At 45.1% G+C, this 25,461-nt stretch overlaps 1 protein-coding gene across 1 annotated transcript in view; it reads left to right on the forward strand.

Annotated features, from left to right (window-relative positions):
* Positions 1 to 902: 902 nt before the first annotated feature.
* The window catches only part of CEP41 (centrosomal protein 41), a 124,434-nt gene continuing 99,875 nt past the window's right edge, over positions 903 to 25,461 (forward strand). The window contains exons 1-4 of the mRNA XM_042782896.1: positions 903 to 1,124; positions 1,349 to 1,409; positions 5,364 to 5,846; positions 7,951 to 8,033. Coding sequence (XP_042638830.1) covers positions 903 to 1,124; positions 1,349 to 1,409; positions 5,364 to 5,846; positions 7,951 to 8,033 — 849 coding nt within the window. The remainder of the gene's footprint in view (positions 1,125 to 1,348; positions 1,410 to 5,363; positions 5,847 to 7,950; positions 8,034 to 25,461) is intronic.

A 25,461-nucleotide genomic window follows, 5' to 3' on the forward strand; every position in this document is an offset into this window, starting at 1 on the left:
CCTCGCTGCGTCCTCCTGCCCCCCAGCTCCACGCAGCACGGTCTGCGGCAGATGCACCCCTCGGCAAGTTAGGGCCATGGGAGAGGACGACAGACCCCTAACAGCCCGGGTCGCCTCCCAGCAGAATCCAAGCTCCCCCTTTCGTGCTGCGTAGACCACCCACGGTCTGCTCTGCGTAGAGGTACTGCCGCTCGACTTAGGGGGCGACCCCCCTCAGGGGTGCTAGGGCTCGGGGTACCCGGTGTTCGTGGGGTGCCCTGGTCTCAGGATCCCACGCGCGGCGTACCGGGGCTCAGGATTCTGGCGTTCAGGGGTGCCCCGCGATCAGGATACCCAGACGCAAGACACCCAGACTCAGGGATGCTGCCGTGGCACCTGTTCCAGGCCCGTGTGCTGCGTGGACCCAAAATAGTGCCAGTCTCCGTTTCCAAAGCAGTCATTCCGAGCGCCCAACACCTCCTTAAAACCCTACGTACCGTAACACCCAAAGGCACCAGCACACCTGGGGAACAAGTTCTGTTGGGTCCACCACCAGACCTCATGGGCAAATCCCTGGCGTGGGCTCTGGGTCTCAACAAGGCAACACCTGGGCAAAGTCTGGTTTCTGGCGGGACTCTGAGCGGCCAGCACCACACACATCCTCTTTGCAGCAGCGCGACGTGGTCCGCATGCCAGACACCCCTGCAGCCCTAGCCGCACCGTTAAAGAGAGTGATCGTCACAATTACACCGAAGCTGTCCTTTAAGTTGAATCAAAATGCAAGGGCCCAGAGGGTACCGGAAAGACATAAGGATTTTTTTTTTTTAAATAAAAACATGATCCTTAAAGATACATCTGTTAGGCCTTGAAGAAGAAAAGTGGGGGGACTATTGCATCGCGTCTGCGTTCGGTTTCCGGCTGTAATGGAAATCCGCACGGACGCGCGGGCCGGCTCCTACCAGCGGGGGCGCTGCAGGCCTAGCTTCCACCGCAACAGCAGCGCCCTGGACCGCTACTCCAGTGCAACCAAGCTCTCTGCAGCCCGGGCCAAGGGTTCCGAGCCCGGGGTGCATCTAACCGTGTGCCAGGACATAAAGGGCACCGCCAGAACCTCAGAGACACCGCCACAGATGAACTTGCCATCAGTGTGGCCACACACAGGATAGAATTCTCCCGGTATCCGATTAAAAGGGTCATTAACCTAATGCTTATTTAGCACGTACAGGGCGCAAAGAGCGGAGGACACAAAGAGAAATGAAATGGCCCTGCCCTAGAGCCTGGTGCCTGCCATCCCTGGGGGTGGGGGAATAAGAACCGATGCATTTTTCCTGCCACCATTTTGCGACAGGTTGGCCTCCTCCCCCAACAGGTAAGCCCTCCAAAGGCCGTGCCCGCGTCTTCCCCACCTATGAATAGCAGAGCCCGCCAAGGTGCCGGACACAAAGCAGGCCCCTAATAAATCCTGCGTGAATAAGTACAAGAATTTGAGGGCGTCCAGGGGAGGAAGTAATTAAGGGGAGGGGGAAGGGTTGTCTTGAATGATGAATAGACATTTACCAAAGAGACAAAGAACATTCCAGCCGGAGGGGACGGCCTCGCAAAGCCCCGGCGGCGCAAAACGGCGCGACCTTTGGCGAAAGGGGCCAGCCCTGTGGACTCCAGCGCGGACAGGCAAAAAATTGGGCTACAAAAGCTATTAGATCCTAAGGAGTTTGGAATTTGTCCTGAAGAAAATGAAAAGCCACAGACGGAGTTAAGCCCTTTATGGCCTTAATTGGTTACTCAACAAAATTTACATCAGTCCCCTTACAAGTCAAGGATTACCTATTTTAACTAACGGCCACCACCTTGTAAGAACTGAATTAATTACTTAAAATTTAAATCCGTGTTCTCAGTAGAGCAGAGGATTTCCTGTTTTACCTCACAAAAGCGATAAAACCACCTTTGCATTATGTATTTTTCAGACTTATTGTCAATGGGCCCTATGAGTCCCACAGACAATTACGCACCCTCAGCATACAAGGGTGCAGCCAATCTTCTATTTCATGCACCGAATGCTGCACAAAGGGTTTTATTCTGAAGGCTATGGGCAGGTCTACCCACAAGGACTAAGTGGGAAGACAGGAGTGGAAACTGTTTCAGAACCTGGGTGGGGGGAGGCGTAGGGGGACCAGGGAGAGATCTTGAAGGCCCCAGGGATGTCCAGTCTGGTGCTTTGGAGGAACCCTCCCTCCCAGGCAGAATGCTTAGGAAAAATTTCCTTGGAGAAGGCATGACTGGGGTTGGGATGAGCCTGGAACCCAGAATTTGGTTCAGCAGAGAAAGCAGTTCTGTCTGGAAGAAAGTTCACGCACAAAGCAAGAGCTTAGAAAAACGCACAGGAGATGATGAGCGGTCAGCTTGGCGACCGCCGAGAATCTGCTTTCAGAAGCCAAGGGAGAAAATGCTGGAGATAATGCCCCGGGAGCCAAAGAATTAATGAATCTTCTGACCGCGCCTGCACACCTCCAGGCGCTTCCGCCAGGAGGACAGAGTCCGGCCCAGGGCATGAACTCCTGGAACACTGGAGACACTCTGTGGCCTTAACCAGATAAAAATCCCAACTCTGCCTCTGGCTCTTCTCAGTAACCCCTCTGAGGTCACGGATTCACAGACACCTCATTACCCACATCACAAGCCACCAATCTCCCCCATCACCAGCTTATCACGCATTCCGATCACATTCCAAGTCTAATGCGGTTCCACACGAGGAGGCCTTGGATTTGTGTAGAAATGAGTGTGAGAAGGTCTGCACTGACTGTCTCACCGATCCGTATGAGCTCAGCCAGGCTGATAACCAGGGCTTCAGGGACCCCACTCCTCTGCCTCCAGCCCAGCATCCCATCATGTAACAGATACAAGGATATCTATGGAGACAACAAGGCCATACTGGGACCACCACCTTCAAGGGCCACAGTGATCAATTCAGATCATCTCAATAACTTCCGAATGGGAGAAAGCTGGCTAAACAGTTCAAGAGACTTAGGGTTTGCGTTGAAAACTCGGTGTGCCAATGCAATTGTAGACTATGATTAGGACAGTACTCAGAATTCACTAACCCGACCCTGTTCCATGAATTAGACCTCACAGAAATGTTTTATTCTAGTCTACAAAGCAGACATTAAGAGACACACAAACAAGCATTGGTTCAGAGAAAACTAAACTGCACTGCAAATCCTGTTAGGCTAAAGGTGTAACAGCTCTCATGTTTTAAGCTCTTACTATGGGCATGAGCGGGAGCTCTGGTGGCATAGTGCCTAAGGCGTTTCACTGCTAACCAGAAGGCTGGCGGTTCAAACCCACCAGTCACTTCTCAGAAGAAAGACTGGGTGATCTACTTCTGTAGAGATGCTGCCTTGGAAACCCAAAGAGAGGTCACTATGAGTCGGAATTGACTCAATGACAGTGAGTTGAGTTTTTATAGGTGTGAGGAGCCCCGGTGGTGCAGTAGTGGCTGTAGTGATCACCTGCTAACTGAACAGTTGGCAGTTCGAACCCACTAGCTGCTCCACATTAGAAAGATGTGGCAGTCTGCTTCCATAAAAATGAAAGCTTAGGTAACCCTATGGGCAGTTCTACTCTGTCACACAGGGCCACTGAGTTGGAATCAACTTGAAAGCAATGGGTTTTTATGACTGCAAGACTGGGTCCTCACCCCATGTATCTCCACTGGCCCAGCTAAGAGTATCTGCAGTCACATTTTGCAGAGAAAGCCACAGCTGCTCCGAGCATGGCGGGTTGGCGTGTGAGGGGCTGAGAACTGGACGCACGTGTGCTGGCACCAAAGCTGGTGTTCTTTCCACCACCCCACACTGCCTCCCTGTTTGAAATAACTGAGCAGGCTGAGTTTGAAGAAAAGAAGCCTTGTGGAGGGACTGGAGGAAGGAAACGTGCTAGCAGTTCTCAAATATTTGTGGAAGCAGTATTAGACATTTTATTCTGTGTGTCTCCAATGGGGGCAAATTATAGAGAAACAGATGGCAATTCAACATAAAGAATTTTCCAATGGTCAGACTGTTCAGAGGGACCAGGCGGCTCACCTACTCTGGGACACGACAACTTCCCTGGATAACCGTGTCAGATGCAAGCTCTAGATATCAGGTCTCATCTGAGAGAAACCAAGGTTCAGAGAGATCTTGGAACTTCCCAGGTGATGGTTCTTCCTGAGGGGCAAGTCCACAACCAGGTCTTCCCTAGGTCTCCCTCAGCCCAGAGCTCTGTGCCCAACATGCTGTCAAATGCTGAGAGCAAGACAAATGGAAGGATGACACATGCAATCATGTCAACTCCCTCTCAGCTCTGTGTAACCACTATATCCCAGAAGGACTAGAATCTTCCTCTCTCTTCAGGCTGTATTAGATAAAATTCCTTGGCTGTCTGGTGGAATCCCCAAGACTCCAGCCCTTAGACACCCTTCAAGCCTGAAATTGAACTCACCCCCAAGGCTCAACTTTCAGCCAAACAACAGGCAGGCCTATAAGGTGAACAGTAACAGCAGGAAGGTCTACACTCCTTAGAACAACCAACCATATGAGATCCAAAGGGCAGCCTTTGCCCAGGGATAAAGCTCTGACCACAGAAACGGACTGGAAAGAAAGACCAATGGAAACAGAAAACAGAGAGGAAGTGAGAAGGGTATTGTTACATTGTGGGATTGCAGTCAATGTCACAAACATCTATGACTTGTTAAATGGAAAACCAATGTGCTCTGTAAACTTTCACTCAAATCACAATAAAAAAAGACATATATATATACGTAGACACACATATATACACATATACGTACATATGTCTTTCAAAACAAAAAAATTCCTTGGCTGTGAAAAGCTCCAAAGATCAAGGTAGACAATAGACCCACAGGAGCTGAATATTCCGTTCACTAGACATTTCCGTTCTGCTGTGCATGGGGTCGCTATGAGTCGGAAACGACTCGAGGGCACTTAACAACAATAACAACAACAGACACTTCCGTAGTGATACTGCCTTGGAAACCCAAGGAGGGGTCGCTATGAGTCGGGGCCGACTCGACGGCACATAACAACAACAACAGACAGGATGAGCCTTAATGGCGGTCCCCTCCTAGATCGCAGCGACCCTGGGCCCCCGAGTCTCTTTACACCGCCTCTGCATGCCCGCACACACCCATGACCCCACACCTGGCGCTCCTGCCCCAGCCACGATGCCTGTCGTATAGCTGACCCAGCACCCAAACAGGTTGAAGGATTCTATCATGGCATCTTGCACTTTCACAGCTCGTTACCCCTTCTGGTAACTATCTTATCTGCTGTTCACTAGAGTTCTGGAGGAAAACAACGGCTTTCCTTCACATCTGCCCCACCCCCAAGCAAGTTTCCCGTTGCGGGGGAGGAAGAGCGCCAGCCCGCAACCCCTCGCGCTAAATTATCCCTCCAGCCCGGAGGAGGCAGCACGGACGCAGGATTTCCACGCTTCCTCCATTGCGATCCTGGCCTCACACCTTCTCCAGCCGCCCTCCCGTACCTGGTGCGCCCTGGTCTTCACCCACACAGTACGACTGCAACGATGCCGCAGTCACACCACCGAGGGCCTGGAACACCGCTCCAGCTCGGACAAAACCCCTCACCCGGCGCCCTGGGGCCCCTCTGCCACCTCCACACACGCACTTTGGGCGCGCAGGTGTGCGTGCCAACGCCAACAACCACAGGTGGGCCCAGGCGGGAAGGAGCGGCCTCCAAAGAAATCACATCAACGTGATGGGGAGCACGTGTGTCTCTCGCAACCCGAGGTTCTGGGCGGTGACGCCCCAGGGCAGCGCTGCCTCACCCACGTGACCCTCACATGCGCATGCGGTAACCACATCATGGCTTCACGCCCTCCTGGATCATTACCAGTCAAAGCTTTGGCCCTGGGTTAGTGTGAGCCGTGCACAAAGTCATACCCCAAACATGTGGGCTGGGACAGGGAAGATGGGCCTCCGCTCCTCCCCTCCCGTCTCCTACCTGATGGCGTTAAGCCTTAGGCTACAAGACTCCATGTTTGGGGGAACCGGTTGCGCATCTGCTTCCGGGGCCCAGAGGTTCTTGGCCTTAGCGTGGTCCCCAGCCAGCAAAAGCCGGGCTCTGGGCTAGAGCGCCGCCGCCTCCCCAGGAAGCCCTTCGTCTGGAGCCCAGCGTCTGCTGCTGTCCTCGCCCTGCCTGGCATCAGCGCCACCTATTGCAAAGGGCATGTTATGGCAGGCTGTGGTCCTGCCTTTCAACCTAATGTAAGGCATTGGAGAGACGAAAATAAATTTGTAGAATCCCTCATCAAAGTAGTTTTACTTAATGAAAGGGAAGGCCCCAGTGGCAGTTTGATCGTTATCAACTATGTAGATTTATAGGGAGCTCTGCCCTTCCCCTAACTTCATCATTACTCTGTCGTTAGTTGCCCTGCAGTCGGGTTGGACTCCCGCTGACCCTGTGTGTGCAGGGTAGGGGTTACAGAACCAGACCACCAGGCCTGCCTTCTGAGGTTCAAACCACCAGCCTTTCAGCCAGTACACTGCTGAGCGCTTAACCGTTGCACCACGCAGGGAAGCTTATTGTTGCTATTGTTGTGTGCCGTGGGATAGATTCCAACCCTACAGGGCAGAGTGGAACTGCTCCATAGGGTTTCCTAGGCTGTAATCCTTACTGGAGCAGATCACCAGGTGTTTTCTCCCACAGACGGGCTAGTGAGTTCAAACCACTGACCTTTTAGTTTGCAGGTGAGCGCTTAACCGTTGCACCACGCAGGGCCTCTATAGTTACCCAAAAGACTCCCAAATCTACATCTCCGGCCCAACCCATTCCCCAAACGCTAGATCTGTATATTTGCCTGCCTTCTGTTCATCTTCACACAGAAAATCCACAGGCATCTCATACTAAAAAGGACCCGTTCAATTCACTACCCTTTCCTCACCTCCTCCTTCCCTTCCTCCAAACTGGGCTCCTCCCACCACACCCCAAAACTTGTTCTTCCTGCTGTATTCTCCATCTTGACGACCTCTTGGCTAACGCATCATCAACCACCCAGTCTCCCACACACAATTACCAATACCTGTGACATCATGGAGCAAGCTGAGGTAGCAGAGGAAGCTGAGGCAGCAGGTGGCCTTGGTAGAGAGCCCAGCAAGTTTCCTCCTTGCCTTCCCTTTCATCCTTCCGCCTAAGTGCCCCCTGAATGCATCTTGCTCCCCTCTCTTACCACAGCCATGCCCTTGTTCAGGTCTCATAATCTCTCACCTGGCCTACTATCTTCTAATTGGTTGCCAGGCCTCCACCATCCATCCTTCCCAGTCCATCCTTCACACACCTGCCAATGGGATCTTTCTGAAATGCAAATCTGATCACATCTCTCTTCTTCTTCAAACTTTTTAATGACACTCTGTTTCCAATGCTAAAGTCAAGCTCTTAACTTGGTATGCAAAACACTGCAAACTCAAGTCCCTGCCTTGCCTTACAGTCTTCTCTCCTACCCCTTCCGCCAACCTCTCCCACCCACCAAAACATCTACCAACCAAACATTACTAATTATAGTTCCAAAACACCATGCAGTTTCCTTTCTTCATGCCTTTACACATAAAGGCTTCTTAGTGAACATCTGTCTCCATTTTGGCTATCAGGAGCCCTAGTGCAATAGTGGTTAAGCACTTGGCTGGTAACAGAAATGTAGGTGATTCAAATCCATCAGCCACTCTGCAGGAGAAAGAAGGGAGAAAGGTGTGGCTATCTGCTTCCATAAAGATTACAGCCTTGGAAACTCTATGGGGCAACTCTACTCTGTCACATGGGTCAAAATGAACTCCACGGCAGTGGGTTTGGTTTGGTTTTTTTGTTTGCCACTTGGGCTACCTAACACAAAATTCGTGTTCATTCTTCCACTCTCAACTTACATGTCATCTCCTCTGGTAAGGCCTCCTTCGTCCCTCCCCAGAGACAGTCACTCCTGCCCTGTGCGCCCTCTGTCTCCTGTCCGCACTCCAGCAGCGGCACCCGTCAAGCCGCGTTGTGCTGATGGTGAGCCTCTAGCCCCTCCTACCACACTGTTGGGCTCCTTGAGGACAGGAACATCATCTTATCTCTGTGTCTCTTGTGCCGCCCTTGCATTTTAGAATGATGATGATTAGAATAAATGATAGCAACCATTTACTGAACACCATGTGCCAGACACTACTGTTGGCCTGTAGTGTTCAATACATGTTTGCTGTTATTTATTGCATAGCAGCAGGTTTGGAGCCAGGACTTGAACCCATATCTGTCTGCTCATGTTCACCTATTCATTTAAAAGGTTTATAGAATTAAACTGATAAGTATTTGAAAAATCATGAACCATTTTTAAAGGTATTAATGCTTGCCAAGTTTATTTTTTAAAGGGAAAACACATAGCTTATTCCATCCTCATGGATGGTAATTGAGCATTCTAATTTAAACTAATAGCCGGAGTTGATCTTTTTTTGCAGAAAAGGCCAAATAAATACTGTTAAAGTCAGGCTTAATGAGAAAACCATACTGCCATTATTCTCTATAATCTGTTATTACGTGGATGTTACGATTATATTTGCTAAGCCAATAATGAGTAAGTTTTTTTTTTTTTTCCAAAACTCCCTCTGGGTAACTGGGGAGAAGGAAAATGTAAATTGAAAGGGTCACCAGAGAATGTTCGAGAAGTGGACAAAGATAGAGAAACCAAGGTATGATGAGGGTCGTGGTATAAGGTCTAAATGAGTTACATGTGTAAAGCACTTAGAAGACTGCCTAGGATCTAGGACCCCAAAACCAAACACACTGCATCAAGTCAAGTCCTACCAATAGCAACCACATAGGGCAGAGTAGAACTGCCCAGAGAATTTCCAAGGCTATAAGTCTTTACAGAATCAGACGCCACCTCTTTCTCCCACAGAGTGGCTGGTGGGTTTAAACAGCTGTCCTTTTCCGGTAGCAGCCAGACTTCACCACTGTGCCACCAGGGCTTCTTAGAATATGTTGATGCTGTTGTTAGCTGCTGTCAAGTCATTTCCAACTCATAGCGACCCTGTGTACAGCAGAACAAAACACTGCTCAGTCCTCCGCCACCCTCACAATCATTGCTACTATAGAATTGCTATTACTATTATTGTTCTTATGCTATTATTGATATTAAGAATTCCCAGGAGCTCCCAATCCAGTAATAAAACCAAAACCAAACTCACTGCCATCAAGTCGGATCCGACTCATAGCGACCCCTCCTTGGGTTTCCGAAGCAGTGTCACTACGGAAATAGATTGCCCAACCTTCCTTCCAAGGAGTGGCTGGTGGGTTTGAACCTCCAGCCTTCTGGTTAGCAGTCAAATGCCTTAGGTTCTACGCCATATACATATAAGATAAGAGCAAGCAATGTGATAGATGAAGTGTATAGATATGTGCAAAGTTCTATGGGTATTCCAAGGGGTGAAAGTCTGCCAGAGTACAAGGAGGGGGGTAAGGACTCAAGATGGCACCAGGAAACCACATGGCTGAGGAACTAGCAAGTGACTAGGATGCTACCGCTGTCTACCTAGAACCAGAGCAACACCACCTTACTTCTGGTCTACAGAAACATTTTATTTGTTGGCAAGTCTTTTACAACTGAAGGCTCTGCTTCTCAGAGTCTATCATGTTTACAATTTCCACACTAGTCCAAACATTGCTTTGCCTCTGGTGGAGAGATGAAGCCGTGGCCACAGGGCCAAAGAACAAGGTTTCCACCAAGATGACAAGAGAGTATGGAGGAGAGGGAAGACATGACTGGAGCTGATACTGGTATGTGTGGCCCAGTTCTCAAAGGACAATGCCTTCATGTCCCATTCTCATCTAGATGTCCAACTGGGGAAATCAGACTCCAGGAGGCCAAAGCACATTCCCCATCCCCCAGGTTCCCAGCCCTCTCCCAGCAGAGAAGAGACCATTGAGCACAGGCTTGGTGATGTGTGCACTGAGCGAGAGCAAAGGGGTAGGCGGAGAAGGGGGAGGGCCAACTTGGCTGCACTACCCAAGAAGGGCAACCTCTTTCCTCCAAACCCATGCCAGGTGTCTAACACACTAACCCAGTGTTTCCCAAGCCAGACAACATGGAAGGCTGCTTAAAAGTCTACATTCCTTACCACAGGCCATTAACTTTATGTAGGCAAAGCATATTCATGTTTCTCCAGTCCTTCAATAAACAGAGTAAAGAAACTGTTTGTGGATGGTTCACTCTGGGCCAGTGCAAAGAGGGCAGCCATTCTGATGGGAACAACTAATGAGACACATAAGGAAAAAAGATGAAAATTAAACAGAGGGACATTGTTGGTAGATGTCAAATAGACACAATATTTTAGAGGAGGGTTTTGAGAGAGGTATCAAAATTGACCTAGGAATTCTGCTTTGTCAATTTACCCTATGTGTACACTCCCAGGTATATATCCAAGGATGAAAATGCTGCATGATTTGGGGTTTAAATAAAAACTGAAACCAACCTAGATGTCCATCTATCAGGTACTAATTATGAGGTACTCTAACATGTAAATCTCTCCAATGTTACACAAAAAAGCAAGGTTTAGAACAGTATGCATGTTACAATCCTGCTTGTGCAAAAACATATTGTCATATATCTAAATATCTCTTGTTACAATATTGACATCTTTGTATATATTGTAAATATAGATATCTATAAGTCAGAACCGACTTGACGGCAGTGAGTTTGTTTTGTTGTTTATATATGTATATGTGTGTGTGTGTGTGTATATACACACATACATATGAAATGCCTGGAAAGACCCACATGTGACAAACTGGCAGCCCAGGAGCAAGTTTGGTTTGCAGGGAGATTTGTTTATTTGGCCTTTCTGTTTTTGATTTAAATTTGAATGCCTTTGGGAGGGGCTCCCATACATCCCTCACTCCTCCCCTTGATGCCCTCCTGACTACCTCCTGGCTCCTAGGAGCAAGCATGGGGCAGGGGGCGCAGCAGGAGGATTGCTTTTGTTTCTATTTTCCATTTCTATACTAGGAGCAAAAAGTACTTTCGTAACTTAAAGGACAGTGGGGTAGGGACTGTCCTCTTTCCAGGTCTGAGAGAAGGAAGACTGCAGGAAAATCTGGGTCCTAGGAGAAGAGGCACGAGTTTGACAACAAGAGAGTCTGAACCAGCCAGCCACAGCAGGCATGCATTGGGAAACCCACATTTGAAACTGGCTAACCAAACCAGACCCAAAGCCAAAGCCACTCCTGTGGAGTCCATTCCGACTCATAGTGACCTGATAGGACACAGTAGCACTGCCCTACAGCGTTTCGAAGGCTGTAATCTTTACAGAAGCAGACTGCCACATCTTTCTCCTGCAGAGCAGCTGCTGGGCTCAAACTACTGCCCTTTTGGTTAGCGACCAAAGGCTTAACCACTATGCCACCAGGGGTCCTCCTGATCGGCTACTGCAGTTAAAAGAATGTCCCGTTGAATGTTGTGCTCTCTCCAGATCTGTCTCTATGGGATCGAACTGACAACAGCAACTCAAAAGATTAGATAGGAACCTTAAGGGGCAGTGAGTTGAGTTCACAGAGGAGGAACAACTTGGATAAGAAGGGCAAGGACGGTTGCATGACTCGAACAGTGTGATCGGTGTTGCTGAATTGTACATGTAGTAACTGTTGGTGTGTTTTGCTGTGTATATTCTCAAGAAAACTAACTTAAAAAAAGAAAAAAGAATCCCTGGGTTCCTTCTTTCCCCACCAAGGAATGTGGTAGCCTGTGGTTTGTCATGGGGGCCACTGGGCACTGCCCACAGTGCTCCCAGAGAGCCCCATCCTCCTGTACCTGCCAGTTAGTTTTCTCTCTTCATTGTGTTGGTACCAGCTGTACAGGAAGCAGGATCCTCAGCACTAAAGGTACGGGGGAAACCCAACGCCATGGTGGGGCCAAGGTTTCCCAGAGAGTCCTAAACTGGCCTTTGTTGTACACCACATAGGCCCAGAGGTTTCTCCAGTTAACTTGGGGGAGATAATATTAGAAACCTGACCATCTACTAACAAGAGTAAAGATTTACCTTAAAATCAGAACAAGGAACACATCCAAAGGAAACAGTCTCTTGTTTTTGGCAGCAACTAAAAGACAGACTGGTATAAGAGTCCTGGACGACCTCCTGCACTATTTCATCTACTGGAAATTCTTCCGTTGAATGAAATTATTTATTTGAAATGGCTTTGTTGACTTTAGGCTGGTATTTCAGAGGCTTTCTCTCATGTGGTTGGAACAGTGAGGAATGCAACATGGTACTAGAGTGGGGAGACTGGACCATGAATAAAGTCAGATGCATTATTTACTCATCTCCTTGGTTAATTCATTTCTCAAAAAAAGAACAACAAAAACACGTCTACAACCATAGAAGTGGTTACTTCCCATGTGTAACCTATCTTACCCCCATTCCAACTATCTCTGTCCCACCCATTATGCATGTTGGAGATGTGCAAGTCCTTCCATGAAAATCCATTGAGTTTGCACACGTATCTGTATCTGCTGGAAGCCACTGGCTCTGAGGAGCTTGCAGTCTGGTGGAGGAGACAGACATATACCTAGCTAAATACATGAGAGAAGGTAACACATACTAAAGTCAAATCAACAGCCTGTGGGAATTTTCAGGCTGAAAATAAGTGAACCTGCTAGCTCAGGAAAAGAGGGCCTAGATGAAGGGTCATTTGAGTTGGATTTAAAGGATGAGTAGAATTCTGCCATGTCAAGAAAGTCTGAAAGAACATTAAGAGTTAAAGGAACAGTAGAAACAAGAAGGAAGTGTGGAAACAAATGGCCTGCTCAGAGCAAAGAGCACATGGGACTGAAAAGGAGATTGTAGAGCATCGTGTTTTAAAAAATTTAACTTTATTCCTCAGGCAATGGGAAATTGAAGATTTTTTTTTTTTTTTTTTAACAAGGCATGTTATGACCAAATCTGTGCTTTAGAAGAATATAGTTTAGTCAAATTAGAGGATTCCATACCCTCCTCTCTACCCTCACTCCAAAGAATCGCCTACTGAGTCTCTTATGGCACAGCATTGGGTTCCTACTTTAATTCTACCTGTCTTAAATTCTTATAAGGAGCTCTGGTGGCTCAGTGACTAAAGCATTTGACTGCTAACCAAAAGGTCAGCAGTTCAAACCCACTAGCCACTCCCTGCTGAAAGATGAGGCAGTCTGCTTCCATAAAGATTTATAGCACTGGAAACCCTATGGGGCAGTTCTACTATGTCCTATAGGGTTACCATGAGTTAGAATCAACTCAGTGGCAATGGGTTTGTTTGTTTTTTTCTTTTTTTATATTCTTATTATCTATAGAGTAGTGGAGTCTTATGTTGACTCCAATTCTCTGCTAAGATTCACAAGTTCCTATTCATTTTTTATCAAACTGGAGAGTAAATCTGCCATGAATCCAAAGGCAAGAAGAGTCCAAAAACTCCCAGAGCAGAATTCATCCTAAGAGACAGGGAGTTAGACCAGCCTGGCAAGTAATGAAACCTTAGTCTGCGAAGGGCAGGTCCAAGTCTGTAATCAGCCGAGGGTCAGGCACTTAGATATCTTACTGAATTCATGTCTAAAATCTGTGAGAAAGTGCACTTTGGTTAAAATGAAAAAAAAAAAAAAAAGGAAGGATAACTATTTTTATTAAAATTCTGTAAGGACTACTAAAAAGATTTGATACTGAAGCATGTGAGTATGAGCATGAATCAAGTTGCAAAATATATGTGGTATGGTTGCATTTTTGTTTTAATAATGACACAGGAATGGCTACTTCTGGTCATTATGAAAATACACGGATTGGATCTACACCCTCACTTTAAACAACTATAAAACGAAGCAAAATACAATATAGAACAATGGTTTTCCATTCATCAGATATCTATCAGCTGATGAATGGATAAGCAAAATGTGATATATCCATACAATGGAATATTAGCCATAAAAAAAGAATGAAGTACTGATACTTGCTACAATATGGATGAACTTTGAAAGCATTATGCTAAATGAAAGAAGTCAGTCACAAAAGACCACATACTGTATGATTCCATTTATATGAAATGTACAGAAAAAGCAAATCTATAGAAAAAGAACCCACAACAATAACAACCACCACTCTCATTGCCATTGAGTTGATTCTGACTCATAGCAATCCTCATTGGGTTTCTAAGGCTTCATCTTTCTTCTGTGGAGTGACTAATGGCTTCAAACAACCAACCTTTTGGTTAGCAGCCAAATGCTTTAACCGTTACACTACCAGTGGTTGCTTAGGACTGGGGAAAATGGGAGTGACTGCTAATGGCTACAGGAGATGATGAAAATGTTCTAGAATTGATAGTAATGATGTTGAATAACTCTGTGAATTAAACTAAAAACCATTTAGTTTTACATTTTAAATAAGAGAATTATATGGTATGTCAATTATACCACAGTAAAGCTTCTTTAAAAAGAAAAGAAAAAGTACCAAGAAAACATTCATTTAAAAGGCTGGGGTGCCTATATTAATATCAGAAAGAAAAAAAAATCCAGAACAAGGAACATTACCATGGATAAAGAATGAAAAGGGGATTAATTCACCAAAAATAATAACAATCCTAACCATCTATGCATGTAATAATAGAGCTTCAAAATAACTGAAGCAAAAACTGATGGAACTTAAAAGGAGGAATAGACAAATCCATAATTATAATTTTAGATTCTAGCACTCCTCTCTCAATAATTTAATGAGCAAGTAGACAGAAAATCAGAATACGGAGTGCTTGAATGACACTATAAATCAACTTGAACTAATTGTGATTTACAGAAAACTACACACAATGAAAGTAGAAGACATTCTTTTTCAACTGCATATGGAGTATTCACCAAGATAGATCATATTCTGAACCACAAAACAAGTCTCAGTAAATTTACAACAACTGTTACAAGCAGCCATCTAAGGCACAATTGGTCTCTATTTGCCTGGAGCAGCAGAGCAAGAAGGGGGAGTCAGGAATTGGAGGAGGATATGGAATGTGTAGCTACTTGCCTCTAAGAACAACTGCCTTCTTTGTCATGAGACCATTAGAACACTACCATGACTGAACACTTTGATCAAAGATTCTATAGAAGAATCCTGATCAAAAGGGGGAAAATACAGAACAAAATCCCAAATTCTTATGAACTCTAGTCTTTCTGGAGCTATGGAGGCTGAACGAACTCCTGAAACTATTGCCCTGAGATCATCATTAGACCTTAAACCACAAGTATCTCCTAAAGTCTTCTTAAAACCAAACAATTGTTTAGCTTAACTGGTGAAGAATGCCTGCCTTGAGCATCATGTTCTTTCAAGATCTTTCAATATGGGATCAAACTGACAAGAGCAACTCAAAAGGTTAGATAGGAAGCTTAGGGGGCAGTGAGTTTATATCACGAGAGAGGATCAACTCAGAACAGGAGGGTGAGAATGCTTGCACAACTTGAAGAATGTAGTCAACATCACTGAATTATACATGGAGAAACTTGAGTTGGTGTATGTTTTAGCTATGTAGATTCTAAACAACAACAAATTTTTTAAAAAAAGGAAGACTTTATTGGTTCATGTGTCTGAATAGTCTGGGGGTGGCTTCAGACATCTGAATTGAAGGGCTCCAATGAATTTTTGGGGACAAGACTGTCCCCATCTCTTGGCTTTTAGTTCCTCTGGGTTGAATTCATTCCAGTTGCCACCCTCCCTAAGATGACACAGCAGCTGACTGGTTTACAAAGCCCAGAGGAGAAGACACCTTAGTCAAAGTCCTGGATCTGCTTGGGCCAGGCCTGTGTCACAGCACCAGCCAAGAAGCTGAGGAGGGCAAGGCAGCTGCAGTGGTATCCACAGCACGTGGAAGAGTGTTTCCCAAAAAGAGAAAACAAAAAAGGCAGTTCTGTTATCAAAGCACAGGCAGCTTGGCAGGCAAAAGCAGCAGATGACTACAATAAGGTAATTTTTTTCAAAGTTATTTTGTGCTTATTCTTTAGAATAACTGAGCTCAAGGTTGTTGTTGTTGTTGTTATTTGCCATTGAGTTGGCCCCGACTCTTAGCGACCCCTCCTTGGGTTTCCGAGGCAGTTATCACTATGGAAATAGGAATGCCCAACCTTCCTTCCGAGGAGTGGCTGGTGGGTTTGAACTGCCAGCCTCCTGGTTAGCAGTCAAGTGCCTTAGGCACTATGCTACCAGAGCTCAAGGTAGCAGCCTTTAAACCAGTTACCTTCCAGTCCATTCTGACTCATGGCAACTCATGTGTGTCAGAGCTGAAGCATGTTCAGTGGCTGACATTTTTGGAAATACATCACCGTGGCTTTCTTCCCAGGTGCCTCTGAGTGGACTTGTACCACCAACCTTTTGGTTAGCAGCCAACCACATTGATGGTCTGGACCATTCAGGGACTTCTACAACAGCCTTTAGTGTTCTTCTAATAAAGCAAACTGAAAGGAGACAGGTGTTTCTTGGCCCTCACACCAGCATTCTCTGAGATGGATGGCAGAAGAGCTGAGGAAGATGGCATCCAACACGCAACAGAAGGTAATTCCTAGAAAGAGGTGGAGGTCAGGCTGGGCTTTGAGAGGACTGGTGTAGCCTTTTGAGGGAAATGGCATAGGAAGTTGATTCAGGATGAGTAGGATTCCTGTGCCAAGCTGAGGGTGGGTCAGATGACACCATGGGCCCATTTGGGGGACAGGAATAGATGAAACCCTCAGGGGGTCACTCCACGTGCCACCTGCACTCAGAGGTCCAGTGTAATGATACAGCATCATGCAATATTGACTGAAGTGTCCAGTCAGTATTGCTTGATGGCAAATAATTTTAAACACTTTTATATTAACACGAATAGGGACATATTTATGAAGCGGGATAAAAAATTGCATGAATTTTATTTTTCAAGTGAAATAAAAGTTTCTTGCTTGCAATGACCCCTTCAGGCTGACTCTCCATTCCCTCCTTCGTGCCAATTCTGTCTTCTCTGTCACCAGAGACACTTGGGTGGAAAACCTTGAGAAGTACCTCTTTACGGAGTAAGGACTGAGGATAAGGGACATTCTTGGAGTTTTGACAATGTCCAGACCCCTTTACCAGAAGAGGAAACTAGGCAAGGATTCAGAATTCGGAGACTGGGAATTTGGAAGACAAGATTAACATCTGGCTGAGTTGGCAGATCCGAGGTAGGGGCTGAGATTCGACAGTTGCTCTCGCAAACCTAGGTGCAGCTGCATTTCTGGGTAACATCTCCTGTGGGAAGTACGGGATCCTGCCCTGGCTTGAGATCTGGATTCATGTCTCTTGGTATTCTTGGGGAGGCAGATTCATTCCTGGAGTCAGGAGGAGTTCTTCTTAAAACAAGGCATTCTAGTGAGCTGGCTTTTAGCTTTAAAATTAGTTGGTGGAGGAGAGAGATGGAGATCAACAAGGGTCATTAAAAAATAAAAGTAAAACAAAACAAAACAAAATACCAAGCAAGTTGTTAGGTGCCCTCAAGTTGGTTCCAATTCATAGTGACCTTACATACAAAAGAATGACGCACTGGTCCTGCGCCATCCTCACAATCATAGCTACACTTGAGCCGCTCTTTGCAGCCACTCTGCCAGTCCATCCATTGAGGGCCTTTCTATGTTCTGCTGACCCTCTGCTTTACCAAGCATGATGTCTTTCCCCAGAGACTGGTCCTTCCTGATAACGTAACCAAAATACCAAGAGATGGAGTCTCACCAGCCAAGCCTCCAAGGAGCATTCTGGCTGTACTTCTTCCAAGACAGATTTGTTCATTCATCTAGCAGTCCATGGCATATACAATATTCTTTGCCGACACCATAATTCAAAGGCATCAATTCGTCTTTGGTCTTCTTTGTTCATTGGCTTAGCTTTCACATGCACATGAGATGATTAAAAAGATCATGGCTTGGGTCAGCCATACCTTAGTCTTCCCGTTGACATCTTTTCTTTACTCTTTAACACTTTAAAGAGGTCTTTTGCTGCAGAGTTGCCCAATGCAGTACATTGTTTGAGACAGTGATTGTGGATCCAAGTGAAGTGAAATCCTTGACAACTTCAACATTTTCTCAAAGCTTTCACCAAACAAATTAGAAGGACAAAATAAGAATGACTGCCCTTGTAGAGAAAAAGCCCAAACCTGTTGCCGTTAAGTCAATTCCTGCTCATGGTGACTCCGTGTGCTGCCGTGATTAGCTGAGACTTGGTCTTATATTTTTCCTTTTATCACAGACCAGAAAAAAAAAAAAAAAAACTTTTTCATAGGCCATATTGTTCTGAGGAACAGGGAACCAGTTGAAGAAGAGATGGGTCAATCGTCTGAGACTACAGGAAAATTACCCCAGGAGAACATAATTAAGAGTCAAGAGACCCAAAACTATTGCCCTAAGATAATCTTTAAATCTTAAACCAAAAAGACCTCTAATATCTTCTTAAAACCAAGCTATAGTTCAGCTCAACTAGTAAAAAAATATCTGCTTGGAGCATTATACTCTGTCAAGATCTATTTACACAGGATCAAATAAAAAAGGCAACTTGAGAGATTAGATAGGAACCTTAGGGGGCAGTGAGTTTGTGTTAATGGGGGAGGAACAACTCAGAAAAGGAGGGTGAGATGGTGGCACAGCTCAAGGAATGTCGTCAGCATCACTGAATTGCACATGTGCAAACTGTTGAATGTTCTGCTGTGTATATTCTCCACAACAAACATCAAACAAATTATGAAAAATAAAGGGGGTGGGGAGACTAACTGGTGACAACCAGCAGGCCATCAACAGCCTGACCACAGGAAGTCCAAGGACACTGCTAAGTCCATTTCCCTTGGTCATGGCATCTCAGGAAACTAGTCAATAAGTCTTGATTACTGTGATGATTTGAGAGGAACAAAAAAGGGTGAGCGGAATGTGAGTGTTAAGTTGCAATATAGCTTGTTAGCCTAAGGTGGAGGGAAAGAATTAAATCGAATCATTACAGTCTTGAAGGCCAAAAGAAGAGGAAACACAGGAACAAAAGGAAAAGAAAAAAGACAATCAGCCTGCACCTGGAGCATTGGGTTCTGGAAATCCAATTTGCACATTGAGAGTGGCGGGGGCCTTAGTGGAGGGGGCAGGGGCTGAGGCCTCGCTAGCAAGCAGAGGCCCGTTGCCCTGGAGACAGCCTTAGCTTGGAAATGGCAAATAGGAAAATAGCAGGGGCTTAAGGGAGAAAGGAGAGAGAGCGAAAGAGAAAAGCACTCCGTAGGAAGGTTGAAATCTTAGAAACAGGCTAGACCTACATGAAAGAAATGTACTTAAAGGGACAAATACAGATTTAACTGGGAAAAATGAACATAGAGAGAAGGACGCTATTGTAGTGGTTCCTAGGTCAAGATGAGTGACCAGATTCTCAAGAGATTTCACAGAGGAGGAGGAGAAAATCTGCAGGAAGCAGAAGCTGGGGCACACTAGCCTCTGTCCCAGAGGCTACTATGGAAATGTGCCCTCGGAGAGACACACAGAGAAAAATAATACTAATGATAAAAATTGAGGGCACTCTCTCCTTGGGGGCCACGGTAATGAGCTGCAGTGGCAGACTGAAGAGGGTCACTGGCACAAACGCACAGATACGAATTGCTTGGTTTGAGCAGGGACTGAGGTGGAAATGACTTGGAAACCTTGGCCCAGAGGTTTCTGGGTTTGAACTTGGAAAGACTTGGTCTGGACATTCCCTAAAACGTGGCTGAGGGCTTTTGTGTGGAGTTTGAAACCCGAGAGGCCAGAGATAGAGAAGGGGTTCCTACCCAGATAATCTGGAGCAGGAAGAGCCAGTGAGGTAGGTCGAGGGGCTTAGAGATAGAATGGGAAAACAAGACCAAGGTGAGCAGAGAGGACAGGCGTGAAGCTAAAGACAGTAGCCAATAATGAAGGGAAGAGGAGTAGGAACAGTTGGACAACATGTCAAGGAGGGCCCTGGCTGGTTGCTGAGAGTGGCCTAAATTGGGGGTTCTCAAAGCGTAGTCCCTGACCAGTAGCATTAGGACCATCTGGGGATTAGGCTGAGGGCAGATACTCGGCAGCTCTGGGAATAGGGCCCAGCAACCTGTATTTCATGGTGCTCAGTGTGATTCTGATGCCTGCTGAAGTTTGAGAACTATCCTACAAAAGCATCCCTGACTTGCCTTTGGTGGCTACTGAGCAAAGGTTGCTGGGCAGCAGGGCTTCCTTAAAGCTCAGGACATCCCAGACAGGTCGATAATTAACAAGGCTCACTGAAGGGGAGCCACAAGAACTCAAGCCCAGGTTTGACAGAGATGTTGGGCTGATGATGGGAGAGATTTTCAGCAAAATAACTCAGCTCAGAGAAGAGAGATAGACAGACCTACTTTAAGCAATAGGACTGTGGGATGACTCAGATGTCACTGATACCCTGTCCCTATAGAAGACCTAACTCTGGAAAATGGAAAGCTTAGAACAGAGGAATTAATGAATCCAATAACATAAAACAAACAAAGGTGACCCTGTGATCTTCATACTGAGCAGAGCTACAGATCAGAGGGCCCCAGAAAACGGGAAAGAAATATTTTCCGCTCGCAGAGATGGGGAAGTAAAGCAACAGGAAGATTCAGACATCAGGAACCAAAATACATGCAGACTTAACTGGATGGGGTCAGGGCACTAATGGAGGAGACTGTAAATGACTGTAATTTTCAGAGCTGTGAAGCCATAAATTGCACTGGGAGAACTGCCTGCTATTAGTGTAGCACTCTCCGCTCTCAAGATGAAGCAGATGGAGGCTGTGGAATTGGTTAAAATGATTCCTGGAAAAAGAAAGAAAATGGTACATGAAGGATAAGAGGTCTTCTGCCACCCACTCCTAAGAGGTGGGGCCGAAAGCCCTGAGTATCAGCTCCTGGACCATCTTCAGAGATGCTCCCACCTTTCAAGGCTGGAGTTTCAGTACTAAAGACTCAAGGGCACTGAAAAACAACCTTGCCAACTGTTGCTATGCTAAACTTTTGGTTTTGCCCAGAGCCTGTGGAAGGACACAGGCCTGTGAGAGCAGAGACTACAGGACTATAGGATGAAGAGAGCGGACAAACACTGCTGCTCTGGAAACAGTCTTAACTTTGGAAATGATAAAAGGCAAACTAGGGAAATAACAAGGGCTTAAGGGAGAGACCAAGGAGCCTTGATGATGCAGTATCTAAGGCATTTGCCAGAAGGTTGGCGTTTCAATCCCTCCAGCTGCTCCATGGAAGGAAGATAAGGCAACCTGCTTCCATAAAGATTTACTGCCTTAGAAACCCAATGGGGATCGCTATGAGTTAGAATCAACTCGGTGGCAGTGGGTTTGGTTTTTAAGGAAAAGACTAGAGAGCCAATCCCCTCTGTAAGTCTTAACCCCCATAACCTGCTGATACTGCAGTAGGAAATAAAAGCTAAGAAAGGGAGCCCAAAGGAAGGAGGATGAAAGCACTAGGGAATCCAAGTGTGATGACTAGATGAGTGGGTGAGCAAGAGACAGAGACCACTAGAGACCAGGAACCTTTGAAAGCTTTCGTCAGTGCTTTCTCACTTTCTTTTGTGGGAGTGGAGGGAAGAGGTATGTTTTTGACAGCCTTACTGAGATAAAATTGATGTACAATAAACTTAAATATTTAAAGTATACCATGTGATGAATTTTGACATATGTATATACATTCCTGAAATCATCGTACTCAAGGTAACAAACATATCCATCACCCCCAAAAGTTTCCTTATGCTCCTTTGTAATCTATTTTTCTTCCCTTGGCCCCAACTCCAATCTTTCACCCCCACCCTCATCCTAGGCAATCACTGATCCAATTTCTGTCACTATTGGCTAGTTTGCCTTTTCTAGAATTTTATATAAGTATACAGTACAAAAATAAAAATGAAAAAATACAGTGAGTCATTTTTCATGACTGGCTTCTTTAACTCAACAACGAATTTAAGATTCAGTCATGTTGTATGTGTTGATAGTTTGTACCTTTCAGTTCTGAGTAGTGTTCAATCATGTGGAATCAACTATGTAGTCATCAACTATTCTTTTACTCAGTTACCTGTTCACCTATAGATAGAATTTGGATTGTTCCCAATCTGTGGCTATTACAGATAAAACTGTTACAAACATTTGTGTGCAAAACTTTGTGTGGATGTATTTGCCTTAGGCAAATACTGATGATGTATTTGATTTGGGTTTGATTTGTTAAAATTTTGTGAAGAATTTCTGTGTCTATACTCATGAAAAATAGCGGTCTATGTCTTTTTTCTTGTTATGTCTTTGTCCAGTTTTGGTATCTAGGTAATGCTGGTATCTAGGCAACAAGATGAGATGGGAAATGTTTTTCCTGCTTCCATTTTCTAGAAAAGTGTGGTTAGAATCGATATTATTTCTCTCTTAAGTTGTTTGGTAGAATTCATCAATAAAACTATCTCGGCTTGGAGATGATTTTTGTGTGTTTTGGTGGGGAAGAGAGGTTTTGATCTACATATTCAATTTCTGGAACAGATATAGGACCCTTAGGTTACATATTTCTTCTTGTAGAAGAATTGATGCCTTTTTTTTTTTTTTTTTTTGATGCCTGAATTGTGGTCTTGATGAAGGATACTAAAAACACCATGGACTGCTAGAAAAATAAACAAGTCTGTCCAGGTAGAAATGCAGCTGGAATTCTCCTTGGAAGCAAGAATGGCCAGAGTTGGTCTCACCTACTATGGTCATGTTGTCAGAAGGGACCATTCCCTGGAGAAAGATATCATGCTTGGGAAAGTGGAGAGTGAATGAAAAAGGGAAGACCTTCAATGAGATAGATTGACACAGTGGCTGCAACAGCAGGCTCAAGAATAGCAAAGATTGTGAGGACGGTACAGGACCGGGTAGTGAGTGATTCATTCTGTTGTACATAGGGTTGCTATGAGTTGGAACTGACTCAATGGCACCTAAGAACAAAATTTCTTCTTTGTCAAATTTTTTGGCATTGGCATAAAAGGTAAATATCCTTTTACTATCTGTAGGATCTATAGCAATATCCCTTCACTCATTTCTGATATTTTGTGTCTTCTTTCTTTTCTTTCTTTGTCAGTATTGCTAGAGGTTTATCAATTGTATTGGTGTTTGCAAAGAATCAGCTTTTAACCATCTCAAAGAACTAGCTCTTAAGCATATTTCTAGGACCCTGAGCCATTAAAAAGAGCTCTGGTAGCACAGTGCCTAAGGCATCTGACTGCTAACCAGAAGGTTGGTGGTTCAAACCCACCAGCCACTCCATGAAAGGAAGATTGGGCAATCTACTTCCATAAAGATTTACTGACCCGGAAACCCAGTGGGGGTCACTATGAGTCAGAATCAACTCAATAGCAGTGGGTTGGGTTTAGTTTGTGAGCCATTAATTAATCCTGTAGGATCAAATGAACTATTGTAGAAAAGTAACCACTGCAAATTTTCTATTTTCAATTATACACTGGTCAAGAGCTCTCTCTGAAGAAAAGCAATATAGTAAAACCATGTGACCAGCACAATATCACTAAAGAAAAGGAAGACATGGAGAAATGTGCAAAGTTAAATACTATTACATACACAATACTGATTATCAATAATTGTTGTTGTTGTTAAGTGCCGTTGAGTCGTTTCTGACTCATAGAGACCCCATGCACAGCAGAATTATCAATAATAGTAATCACTAATCAAGGAGGGGTCGCTATGAATTGAGACCAACTCAACGGCACATAACAACAACAACAACAACAATCTCTGGGCAGATACATAGGTAGACAGGCAAGAAGATCAGGTATGGATAGGCAAACAGGAATATACCCATGGCCCTACACAGGTTGGGCAGATGATATTCCTACATGTGTATTTGTACGTGCTATAAAAATGTCCATATGCAGTCTAGAGCTAACAGGGGACAAAGATAGGATAACTTCTTAGCCACAACTAAGAACCCTGAGGGAATGAGTCACTGGGGCTACAGACTCAGGACTATGGTCACAGGGGACATCAAGCTCAATTGGTACAACATAGTACACAAAAATACTGTTTTACATCCTACTTTGGTGAGTAGCAGCTTGGGTCTTAAAAGCTTATGAGCAGAAGAGACACAGGGAAGAGTTCCAATAAGATGGCAGAATAGGCAGAAAGACTGCACAGACCCTCTTCAACTAAGAAAAGGGGAACCAATTAACACAGATACAGAAGATAATCCTGGACCCCCCTGAGCCTTGAAGGAAAGGCTATAGAAGTGGACTAAACTGCAACCAGCAGAGGAATTTGCATGGAAAGACCAAAAAAGGAGAGCTACAGAGCTGTAGTCTGGCAGCAGTCCTGACGGCACAGACAGCTTGGATATTGCCGAGTGGTGGTAGGACCTAAGAATTAACCTAAAAATCAGCCCTGCTAGCCAGGGACTGCACAGAGGACTGCTCTGGTGGCTGAGGAATAAAAGGAGAAGCAGCAAAGAGAAAGGTGGGCTCAGCTGTGGACTTTTGCCTGTCCGGAGGACACAGCCATTTTTAATGTTTACAAGTGGCTTGACCATTTTGGATATTTAAAGCGACAGCATTCTCCCAGATCCGAGGGACTTAAGAACAGGCTTTACTTGCTAGGAACTGCAAAGACATCCTGGACTCACAGTTGCAACATTCCCCTTGTTACTCTTGTATCTCACACCCTCTTGGTGAACGGAGGGGAGGCCGTCCCTCACTCCCACCCAACTTCTAGGATGGCAGGAATTCCATCCTAGTCTGTGTGCTTGGACAGAGCCTGGGTGCCCTGACCCATCATGTCCAGGTTTTTCTTTTCTTTTCTTTTCTTTTTTTTTTCAGTTTGTTTGTTTCTGTCTGTTTTAAACTACTACTACTATTATTACTTTTGTCCTTTTTATTATCATACTTTATGGTTCCCTTCCCAGGTTTGAGTTTTCAGCTTTTTTCTTTTCCCTATTCCTGGTTCCAATTTATTTTTTTTTTTTCCCTTTCTTGTGGGTAACCCCTTTCCTTTTTCTTTTTGCATTTTTTCCATTTTTTTCCTTCATTTTTATACTTCTCTACTTTTTTCCCTTATTGCCCTCTCCCCAGATATTGTGGTGGTTTTTGTTTTGTTTGTTTTTTGGTTACTATTCCTGTGTGATTACACGGTGTGTTTTTTGTCCATTTGCTTTTACTTTTATGATGGTTATTCAATTGTTATTTTTGTCTAACAAAGTGGGACACAGCAACGGTCCCCATACAACACAATGACACCCACACCTCCTGCAGCTTCACTTACTGAGTGAGAGTCACCATCTCTTTCTCCACCAACAGGCCTATGATAAACAACCACCAAGAAGAGCTCGACTCACCCTTAGCTGCTCTTCACAAACAGTTAACAGAGACCTAAATACAACAATATCACAATATCTCAGAGACAAAAGATCATCACAGTTCACACAAAGAAGCAAGATA

This window comes from Orycteropus afer, unplaced genomic scaffold (genome assembly GCF_000298275.1).
Source record: "Orycteropus afer afer isolate SDZICR_OR568_19922 unplaced genomic scaffold, OryAfe1.0 scaffold00501, whole genome shotgun sequence".
Taxonomy (NCBI): Eukaryota; Metazoa; Chordata; class Mammalia; order Tubulidentata; family Orycteropodidae; genus Orycteropus; species Orycteropus afer.